This window comes from Nyctibius grandis, chromosome 1 (genome assembly GCF_013368605.1).
Source record: "Nyctibius grandis isolate bNycGra1 chromosome 1, bNycGra1.pri, whole genome shotgun sequence".
In the NCBI taxonomy this organism is placed as follows: domain Eukaryota; kingdom Metazoa; phylum Chordata; class Aves; order Nyctibiiformes; family Nyctibiidae; genus Nyctibius; species Nyctibius grandis.
The window spans coordinates 125,361,305-125,372,778 of NC_090658.1; the positions used below are offsets into that span (position 1 = coordinate 125,361,305).

Below are 11,474 nucleotides of genomic sequence, written 5' to 3' on the forward strand. Positions count from 1 at the left end.
GGTCTTCAGCACATTCATATAAGTGCTACAGGCTAAAATACCAAACCCATACCACCATGGCATAGGGAATCATAAAACAAAAACGGGGGTGTGAGAGGAAATACATGTGTGCGTTGTGGCATAGGATGAAACCAAGAAGAAAAAGATTAATTGTATTGTGCTGTTATGTTGGTGCACTAGATGGACGGAATTCTCTGGCCAAGCTCTGCTGCAAGTGTTTGGGTGGGCAATCTTGCAAAATGTCTTCTTTGTATTACAGCCGCGCTCTCAAACTGCTCTTTGTGCTTCTTGGCTGGTACCAGAGGGCAGGGACAGAAAGACTTAGCCCAGTCAGGAACATTCCCTCTCCCTCCAGAACCTGTGTTACAGGACATAGTATTTAGGAGCAGAGATGCAAGAGATGCAAAGTATTTCTGCAGTAATATATTCTCTCTAAAATGTTGCTCTAGACATCTATTGTCCTACTCGTTAGCATACTGAGACTGACCTGATTCTGCCATGCTTATTCAAATGAAATTTGCCTTATGCTGCAGAGCATGTATATTTTACAGCTGAACTTTGCAATGGTAACAGAATCAAACCCTAAAATAAAGTGACTGGTTTAAGGCAACAGGATACCAGAGGAATTGCTTTGGTCTCCTTACAATTCATGTAGAATATGCTTATTGAGCCTCATGTCTGCCTTGAGGGTAAATCTACTTTTTCTTCTCTTTTAAAAATATGCAAATCTGTAAAGCTGTTAGGACAGAATGGTGCCTTTCAGTAGAGTGAACTAGACAATTGCATGTAATTTCCTTGGCTGTGAAGTCAAGCTAAGTGCAAGGCTCTTTCATATTGTCTTGTAGTTGTCCGCAACACTGATGTATAGTGCATGGTAATGCATTATTGAATAGTTTTCTGTTGTGTCTTCATTGCATGCTGTCAGCTGCGTAATAAATAATTGATTGTGTTGCTCTTACTCCACATTAAAGATATATGAGTATATAATACATGAAGAAAATGAAGCAGCGAGGCTGCCTGTGTTGAAAAGATCAACCGTTACTGAAGTGCGCTGCGGTAACAGGAACGAAGAAGTGACCACCACCACTATCCATTTGCCATTTCTATACCTTGAGTCAGTGAGTGTTTGTCATGGCAACAAATGGCCCATTCAAATCATTGCTGTTGCCTTTTTAAACAACAACAACAAAACTCTGGTAAAGAGCTGATAGGCTGCAGAGATGCATCCCCCAGTCTCTTCAACTATTATCCTTCTAGAGTGAAAATTCCCTTAAAAAGCTTAATCATTTTTTCTTAAGTGGCTGTAAACTGTCAGAAAAACACAGTCTAAGCCAGCAAATCTTTTTTTCCTCGTAAGACTTTGTTTATATTCAGCAGAGAAAAACTGAGTTTGTGTTTACAGTGGTATTAAGCCTCTGTTGTTGTACCTTTCCCTTGAAAAGCCACGCTCCCCTTCTCTGTTCAGTTGCCAAAGTCCCTGTACAGGACACAGTAAGATGGCCCACTATTCAAACATAGTGTGGGAAATGAAAGCATCCTCCAGCTCACATTCAACACTCTGTCATTATTTCCATTCCAACAATTATCATTTCTGATTAAAACAATTTTCATCAGTAAAATTGATGAGACGCCAAATTTGTCCAGAAAAAGAGTTTGCTTTGGAAGTCAAATCAAGGAAACCTGATTTGTTTTGATGCCCTTTAATCATGGTGATGCCCTTTAAGCGGGGGTGTAACACTACTTACTGCGTGGTTGTTTGGAAGGAGGCTCATGGCCAGGTATGACTACAGATTACTGGGAACTGTTGTTGTGATGAAAAGGCGTAAAACAGTGAACTGTGTTTTGAAGTAGTAATGAAATGGCAAATGAAGACGTAAGAGATGTGAGATATCCGGCTTACGCAGATCTGGGTTCTGAAGGAATGAGCTGGAGAGCTGAGGCATGTTAGGTCCTCTGTGCATTGCCCTGGGAAGCAGAAACACAAGGCACCGACTGTATTTGCCTAGAAAAGTGTTGCCGAGATCTCTCCATTTAACACTAAGACATACGGGAATTGTTCTTGTTCCTGATGGGAAACCACAAGTTTTCCAGGTGTGCTTTTCAGGCGGTCAGGTTTCTGAGCACAGAGGAGTTGTCCTGCTTTACCACAGTATGTCAGAGGTGAGTCCTGAAGAGAACCGATCTATTTTCATGTAAAATGCGAATTACACCAGTGAAATCAGTGGAGCTCTGCTGATGTAAACCAACCTGAAATGCAATTTGTGACTTTATGGATGTGTTTCTCCCACCACTCCTATGTGATTATGCTGAACTCCTCTGCTTTGCTGGTCTTCCTCTATACACTGTGAAGGTGTCAATGTTGGCACACAGGCCAACAGTTTCTGGAAACTTCCCAATAATGTATTTTCCAACCTAAAAGTGCGTATTAGTAATAGTTACAGGTTGTAAAGGGCAGGGGGGGAATCAGAATTTCCAGCCTTTGTGACATTCTCCCAACAGAATATTGACATATTTTGACATAGAAACAATATGTTTTAAGGAAAACAAGAAACAATTGAGATCAAAAATTCTTAACCCACAGCAATACTAACTGCAGCAAATACTGCCTCCAAGAGTCCTAGGAACCAAACCCAACGACAAGTTTAGAACAGCACAGATTTATTACAAGGCATAATTGGAAAGGTGATCGCATTAAAGGGCATCAAAATATAGTCCCGATCCTGAAGAACCTCTGGTCTACGTAAAATGAAACAGGATAGTGTCCTAGCAACACCTTCTGAATATCCGCCCCTCTTTTCTGCTGCCAACATATGTTCAGAAAGTAGCTGTCTTCAAGTGTATATATATGTTCTGTAGGTAACTACAGTTTGAAAAAATAAGGTAATGGAATACTTTGCAGATGAATGTTGCTGTTTTTTGAAAGTCACATATTCAATTTGTCCCCTTAATACTTGTGAGGTATGAAGGTAATACCTGAATTGTGAGGTAAGTGAATCCCATTGTACAGGATAAAAGGAGAGCATCTAGTGAAATCAAGGGATTTGTCCTGGATTAGGATCTCCGTCTTTTGATTCCCAGAATGTGTAAACACTGCAAAGACAAATAATTCAGTAAACACTGTAGCCAGTGAAGCCTGGGATGCAATTTGGTCTCCTTCATTTAGGTATGGATGGATGAGTTAATACCTCCTCACTAGGGCCCTATAAAAAGCTGGCAGTCTAGCATTTAAAATTAATGTTGTCAACTTTTTTAACTTTTGTAAGTCTGAGTGAGAATAATAAACGATTCCAGGAGGTTATTATAGTCCTAACATCTAAATCTAGGTGGGATGAATCATTCTTGGAGATACCTCTCTCTCTCCATTAACTGTAGAAGCAGCTTAGATGACAGGTCGAGATGGAGTTTCTGCCTTTGAGAATGCTAACGTTACACATAAATTTTCCAAATTCAGGCACGTAAGCTTGACAGGCTACCTGTGGAGGACCTTCGGCATTCTCTCTCTCCGTCCATCTTTCGCATAGATAATGGTTTGGGTGTGGTTTGGGGCATGGTTTTGTTGGGACCATAAGCATAAGTTAGGTGTCTAAATAGCTGGGCTGGCTCTGCAGATTTGTGTTATGTGGTTGGTTGAATTCCCGGCTGAATCATTCTCAGATGAAGGAACCCTCTGGTAAAAAGAAACTTAGACTGTGGTCCAGCTGCAGCATTCATGTCTTTCCATTCCTGACCTCTCCTCAATAATACAGGTTCTCTGATAACGAATAAAGATTGAGCTTTTCTCTTGGTAGAAGCACTTAGAGGCTCTTCTTCCAACACAGATTTCTTTTCATTACATGCATAGAATCTTATGTCAGTATGAACCCTACTGCTCTGTCAAACTTGGTTGAAATTGGCTAAAAGATTCAAAAATTATTACAGACAGTGTCATTAGCCCTCTTCCCTTAGGAAACAGATGTAAATGATGTGATCTTAGCTGAGGTTGACTGACCTCAGTTAGTTAATTCATGTTAAAAGAGTAGTGCAGACATACCTATGTTTTAATCAGAAATAATAGCTTGTGTTAGGCTGAAGTTTTGTTTTCACTGCTGTTTTAGCCCAAATGGCATTGTATTTTTGGCAGTTTAGATGGATCCCTAGTCATGTTCTTAACAAAATGATTTGTCTACTCTTTGATCTTCAGCTTCAATGAGCTGAACTTCAATGATTCAGCAGGACCCATGACCTGAAACATCTCCTTTCCTACAGCCACTTAATTTTTAAAACCTAATTATTAATTAGGACACCTTGAAGATCAGCATGTTTTCAAATCCGCACAATATTCTGATAACTGAGTTTGTACAATTAATTATTTTAATACAATGATTGCTACCTTTCAGAATCTAATGTAAGGTTATTATAACATGTAAGCATGCAGGCATCTAGATGTCCTTGCTCAGTCAAAACTCTTATTGATTGTTCTGACATTGCAAAACAAATGTTGTTCAGTTCCACGTTGTGGTGTTTTTTTTTTTCTCCTTGTTGTTAGCTAGATAAATAAAGGTGCTAGCAGGCTGAAGATGGGCATCCGTCCTTGTTGAAGAATATTAACCAAATCAATTTTTTCACCAAAAGAAAATCAATTGATGCATTAGCAAGAGAGAAAATAAAACATTATGCTGTCTTAGCTCCCAGGAACCTGAATAATTGACTGTAACTTTCAGAAATAGAGAGATAAAAAAGATCTAAAGTTCAGATCTAAATCCAGATCGGAACTTCTCCAGGGCACATGGGGACTCTGACTCATTTCTAAACTAGATGTCCATTTAAAGGGCAGTCATATAAAAATTGACCCTCCTGACAGAGCTTCGGCAAATATGGACCCATCTGACTCTTTGAATCCCAGTTTGTCCTCCAAAAGCAATAAGGTGGGGTGATGAGAGAGGAGGTTACATTTCTGAATTCATCACCTGATGGATTTTCAGCCGTTGCTGAAAATAGGATGTTGCTGTAACCATAGGAGAGGCCTGTTTTCTTCTACAAGGCCTAACACATCTTCTATAGGCTTTTGATGGTGAAATGGGAGACAGTTTTATATGATATATATTAGACTAGCAAGCTCATGGGCAGATAGAAACATTATTTGAAATGGGAAACATTGTCCAGTAGCTGTTGTCAGGATCGGAATGGAAATGGGAACCCCTCTGTGATCTCTGAAGAGTTGATTGTGGTTCTACTGCTGGATTGATGTGTGGTATGTAGTAAAGCATCAGACCTTTAAGCGAAGTATTTTAACAGGATTTATTTACAAAATGAAGTGAAAGCATACTGAAATGTTGTGGAACTTTGCATCTGAATCTGAACCTCCAGACTGAGGTTATTTTATAATAAATATCTTCTACCTCCTTGGGCTGCTATGAAGAATAATTAATGTTTGCCTGCTGCTTTGAACATGCAGACTGTAATGATAGTACTAAGTTTTAATATTAAAACTATTAAATATTGGGATTCTGTAATAGTCTTCTTCCATTTCATAGAATCATAAGGTTTTATGATGTGTTTAAAAATAAAACTGCTGTGAGGAAGGACTGCCATTTAAATTTAAGATCAAATACTTCCAAAAGGTTTATACGATTCGCCTGAGAGGTCCCCCCGAGCTGCTCCTCCCTGCCTGCCCTCCTCCGTGTGCAGGCTAGTTTTCTACATTACAGATGAACCCATTTGTCTGTAACTAGGAAGCCTTATGCAGGCAGCTGGTGCGACTTCCCAGCCTGTGTGGAGGGGTTTTAGGGCTATCACTGAGCAGATATATTGCATAATATGTGTATGTACTTGCATCAGAGCATACATAACATACTTCACTATTATACTGTGAAAAACTTAAGGAATGGGACAAGCGCTAATGGTGAAGGTTATAAAACATACCTTATGGGCCGGTTATTCCATAACTTTCCTCCTAAGGCCTTGTACACATGCACGCGCGTCTCTGAAGTACCAACTCTTGACAGACGTTGGCCTTGGTCAACAGCTAATTGGCCTTAATACAGCATTTGGTTTTAGTATTGATGTAAAATACCTAGACACAGAACCCCACTGGAACGATCACATACTGTGTGCTCATTACTGCAAGTCCAGAATGCCATTGCCACTGATTTAACTACTAATGAATTTGGAGACATCTATGTCTGAGCTCGTCGTTTGGACTTCCCTGATATCCATTGCAAAGGAATAGGCACTGCTAGGATGAAATTCATTATGTCCTAATGTAGATCCCTAGATTTGGTTAGATTAATTGTTCCCTGAAAGTGCATTTTTCTCTGACTTGATTATAGAGGGAAGCAGAGTAATTAGCTCAAAAGTATCTGGCTACATCTTAGAAGCATCAGGGTTGGTAAGATGAATCCTACCCTTTTAGTCTTTGTTTTTCATTCTGGCATATCTTTTTATACTTGCGTTTGATTCGTAACAAAGACTTCTTAAGCAAGCAAAATATGCCTTTTTTTGTTGTTGTTTGGACAATAACTGATGGTTTTCACTGAAAAATGAAACTTGTGCATCAAGCTGGTCTATTAATGTAACGAAAAGAAACTACTAAGACTGTATTTTTCATATTGGATCATAAAGGCAGTATTTCTCAGCATTTTCTGTCAAAGCTGTGCTTGATAATGTTGTTTTCAACCCAAAACTTTCTCAGATATTTGCTTATTAATGAACTTTTCTTTGTGCACCACCTGGCACAGGTATATGCCCAGAACATTGGTACTACAGCATTACAAAGAAAAGATTTATTCTAATATATAAATATCAGCCCAACCTTGCAATATCCAGAGGGTAACATTTTGAAAGAACAATTACCAGTTACTTTTAAGCTGAAAGCTACCGTAATGATCCACTGTTTGAAAAGAGAATGAGAATACCTAAATCTGGGCATGTGTTCATCCAAAGGAGCGAGTAAGGTGTTCCTGTGACTATCTCTTCTGGCTGTATGAAAATATAAAGAAGAAGGTAGTAGAGTATTCATATAAATGTCCTTGCTGTTTTCATATCTTTGAATGCAGAGTCTTTCCCGTTCTTTCTGTATGAGGAGGAGACACATGCAGTTGTGATGTTGTGTTTTACATGCATGGTGTGAAATGGCCATGTTTGTGTAATGCACGTTATTCTAGTTCTTCCGAGTAAATGAAGGAGGGAAGGTAAACAGTCCAAGGTACTAAATATTCCTTCTAGGTATTCTGGTGTAAATTCGCAGGAACAAGTCAAGGGAGCTCCTCTGCACTTGTGTATGTTTAACTGGCAGCAAATTTGGCTCAAGAGTTCCCAAACCTTAATCTACATCCCCACTCAAAGGCACAAAGCTCCTGCTGACTGCGGTGAGCTTTGGACCACAGAATCATAGAATTGTTTTAGTTGGAAAGGACCTTTAAGATCATCAAGTCCAACTGTTAACCCAGCACTGCCAAGGCCACCCCTAAACCATGTCCGTAAGCACCACATCTACACGTCTTTTAAATACCTCCAGGGATGGTGACTCCACCACTGCCCTGGGCAGCCTCTTCCAATGACCACACATAGCAACAGCCCACTGGTTACCTGGCATGTTCTCTGCAAGGACTAGTCCCATTAGTTAGTTATGCTGTTAAAAGAATGTCTTGAAATACATGGTAAGTATTTAATGAGAAGTAAACCTAGTCAAATTTATATTAAATTTGGTTTCTTTGTCTGTAGGTTTTGTTTTAGGTAGGGTTTTTTTGTGTTTAGGAGCAGGCCTGGATCAAGCATCTGTGTTGGGATTCTCTCTTATGCAGCTTCCCACTTGTTCCTTGCCTGCTTTTATCTACTTAGCCGGGAAACTCCACTGTGTGAGCAACAGCTCTTCTGTATGTCTGTGCAATGTTTGGTATGACATGAGTTATAACCGATTGCATTAAGAATAATAAGAAGAATATATTTCCATTTTAGAGCCTAAATTACTAGAAGGCAAAGGTAACAATAAGGTACCACTGCATCTGACTCTCCTGCCTTATCTGTTTTGGATGACTCTTGAAAGTAAAAATGGAAATCAGCAGCTGATGGGACCAAGACATTAATTTTTCACTCCTTCCCTCCCCAGCACTTAAATTTAGATGTAGCTCAGATTGAAACCGTGTGTCTTGTTTTGGCAGGAATGCTACAGAATGGAAAGAAGTTTGATTCTTCCAGAGACAGAAACAAGCCTTTCAGGTTCAAGATTGGCAGGCAAGAAGTCATTAAAGGATTTGAAGAAGGTGTTACACAGGTACAAATAAATGATTCTAACTGAACTTCAAGCTGGCCAAAGGGAGTGTGAGCACAGCAGTGTCCAGTGACAAGACCAAGTGGAAATCGCAGTGTAGGACATGGAGTGGTTTTCCAAAAGCATGGTCCATTCGAGCACAGTATTTCGTGTAGTTCTCCTCCATCCACGCAGGGACATCCCCTGCTCATGAGGCTTTCCATGTGGTATGCGGTTGGGAGGGGAGAGGTGAAGTCCCCTCCCCAGGTGCCCCATCCCTTTCTCATGGGCCCCTTCACAAATAGTCAACAATGGCCTCTCAAATGTTCCAGGTGGCAGCATTTTATGGAGTGGCCTCTATTCAGCTACTCCATAAAAGTCCAAGCTGCCGTTTTTGATAACATCCATGACAGAGCTACAGATTTTGACCCTTACTGAATAAGGTACCAAACTGCACTGTTAAATTTTTATGACTTCAGGCTCCCAGCTACAAAACTTAACATTCAGTGACCGACCCTACACTGAGAAAAAGGAAACTGCCCTCCGTTAATTTCAGTTGGTGTGCCAACACAGTGAAACCCTAGAAGAGCCACACAATGCAATTCATTGCCAACTCTTGCTTTTTGTCTGCAGTGTCGTGAGGGCCCACTACGTAAGGACTGCGATCAGGCTCCTCAGGTGCAAGAGTGAATGAGATCACGGTGCAAATTCCTTGTACCACCCCGTTTCGGGGTCCTAGAGCTCAGTGCAGGAGGAAACTGCTCAAATATTATTATAGGAACAACTATAACAGGAACAACTATTTATACTTAAATAGAGATGAAGGGAAGAATGCAAAATGAGGAACAGCCACTGAGGAATGATGCAACCATGCTTTTTCAGAGAGGGATGGAAGAAAAGAATGGTTTCCAGCCCTATGGAGAAAGCAACGCAGGCATTCCCTTCTCTCCAGGCAGAGAATTCCATTGGAGTGAATCTGAGACTCTGAAAAATACCCATCTTCCTCTCAGGGATTTGAGTTGGACTCTTTGTTATTTGCTTTGCAATAAGGCCCAAGAGGAGCTCAGGACCCCAGTGTGCTGTAGAACCCAGAAGCCAGTGCAGATAAAGCACTGGCAACAAGTGCTGGGTGAATCGGTTTATCCCTTCCTTGACCACTCTCACTCCCTGACTCCTGTCCCTTAATTAGCAAGTGGCCAAAAGCCATTCCAGTAGTCAGTGTGGCAGCACGCTGCTCTCCTACTCATCCTAGAGGATCGCTGACTGGAGTCGAGCTTGTGGCTGTCTCCTTCCACCCCAGGGTTTTGAGGGGCTTGGGGAATGGGATTGACACAAAGCACCCTGGAAAAGGCAGGTCACTCTGCCTAGCATGCTGACTTTTTTTCAGACCTTGGTTTAATGACTGTCAGATGTCAGCAGCATCTGCATTTCTCTGCTCAACTTCTGACAGTTCAAGGTTGCCACATGCCTCAAACCCGTGCATGACTTACCAGCTGCCTGGCTTGCAGGGACCCATCAGAGCAGCAGCCAGCCTGCCCCACGTGAACCCCTGCAGGGACCAGGGGACGTCATCTGCTCTTACACCCTCAGCCCCATGATAGGAATACCCCCAGCACATGGGAAAGTTCATCTTCACATTTTTCTTCTACCTAAAGTGATCAAAGCTCTAGCTTTGGCATATTTTATAGGACCTGAAAAAAATTCAACAGGAGATATTGGGTGATCTGTAGTCCAGTGATGTGCCTGATCTTGGGAGAGAGTTCTGTGTTAAAATTACTGCTTCAAATCAGGGATTGTATCTTGGCCAATGAATATTCAGTCACCAGTGTATGGCGCATGAAGAGCAGTTTGAGAATGCTCTACCCCAAAATACTCTGTTGGAAGAGCAGGGATTTGGATATTGACACCCCAAAACTTGATGAGCACTGTTACCTCCAGAGCTAGTCTGGAGTGAGAGCAATCGGCATTGCTGTCAGTCCCAGGGGCAAGGTCTCTCTGCTGGAATACGCAGCACCTGAGGTGAGATGTCTGCCCTCAGGCTTGGGCTGAGTTCAGGGAAATAAGTACCTCTTTTAAGGAGGATTGCGTTTGCACCTGCCCAGCAGCAGAAAGGTGGGTGCCTACAGCATTAGCGTTTGAGCAGTGGGTTTGAAGTCATCCCTGGTGGTGGCTGAAGAAGGAAAAATGTTGCTGAATGCTTTTCAGAAGCTGAACCTAACTGCGTTTCGGCACTGATCTCTCACGAATACAAAGCTCCAGTCCTGTCTGTTACTGAGAGCCTTTTCTTAACGCCTACTCATGGTGTTACATGTACCCTGTGCTCTGCAAAAGGAACTCACACCTCCTACAGCTGGCTCCAGTGTAGGCAGGATGGACCAAACTGCGTTAAAAAGCCTTTGTGTGACTCCCAGACCGGCTCTGGCAATTTAAATAACTGCTGTGACAAGCCAGAGGAGTCAGGAGACCTACTGCTGAGCTGGTTGTGGCAGCTTCAGCTTGCAGCTGAAAGATGAATCTGATGGTCCCAATGCTCCTTGATTCTGTAAATCTGCCACGCAGTGATTTGTTCTTTGTTTTCCTCCTAATACTGTTTTTTTGTCTTCTCTTTTCCTTTGTCCACCATCCAAACCCCAGATGAGCTTAGGACAAAGAGCAAAGTTGACCTGCACACCTGAGATGGCCTATGGAGCCACAGGCCACCCCGGGGTCATCCCTCCCAATGCTACTCTCCTCTTTGACGTGGAGCTTCTCAGGTTAGAGTGAATCTTCTCGAGGGAGTTGGCTGGAGACATCTGTTAATAACCATCCATTCCTCCTCGCCTTGCCAGCAGCGGGAGAAATCGTCACTGGAATCCCAATCTTCCCTGCTCAAGCTGTCCTGTCAATAGCACCCGCCCTTCGGTTTCTTATGCCTTCCTTCTCTTTTTTAACTTTGTGGTGTCCGTATTTGCCTTTTATTAGAAGCTTTGCTTTGGGGAAAATGTCTACCCTTGTAACATTTTCAAGTTGTACATTTTATTTAATTTGCATGTAAGAAGAATTCACAGTGATGATTGAAAATATATATAAATATAAATATATATATATTCCTTATTGAAAAACCACTGCCTTACTGTACACTTAAACCAAGAAAAAAAAAAACACAAAAGGTGCTCAGAAAAACAATCCAATGTACGCCTTGTACATGAGCGGGCATTAGCCAAACAGAGTTACCTGCGCTGCCACTTTTCTCAACTTGTACGTTCTG

The 11,474-nt window shown here is 41.6% G+C and overlaps 1 protein-coding gene across 1 annotated transcript in view; it reads left to right on the forward strand.

Moving 5' to 3' along the window:
* FKBP1B (FKBP prolyl isomerase 1B) overlaps positions 1-11,474 on the forward strand; it is a 53,749-nt gene extending 42,275 nt beyond the window's left edge. Inside the window, exons 3-4 of the mRNA XM_068411372.1 lie at positions 8,139-8,251; positions 10,862-11,474. Coding sequence (XP_068267473.1) covers positions 8,139-8,251; positions 10,862-10,990 — 242 coding nt within the window. The 3' untranslated portion in view covers positions 10,991-11,474. The remainder of the gene's footprint in view (positions 1-8,138; positions 8,252-10,861) is intronic.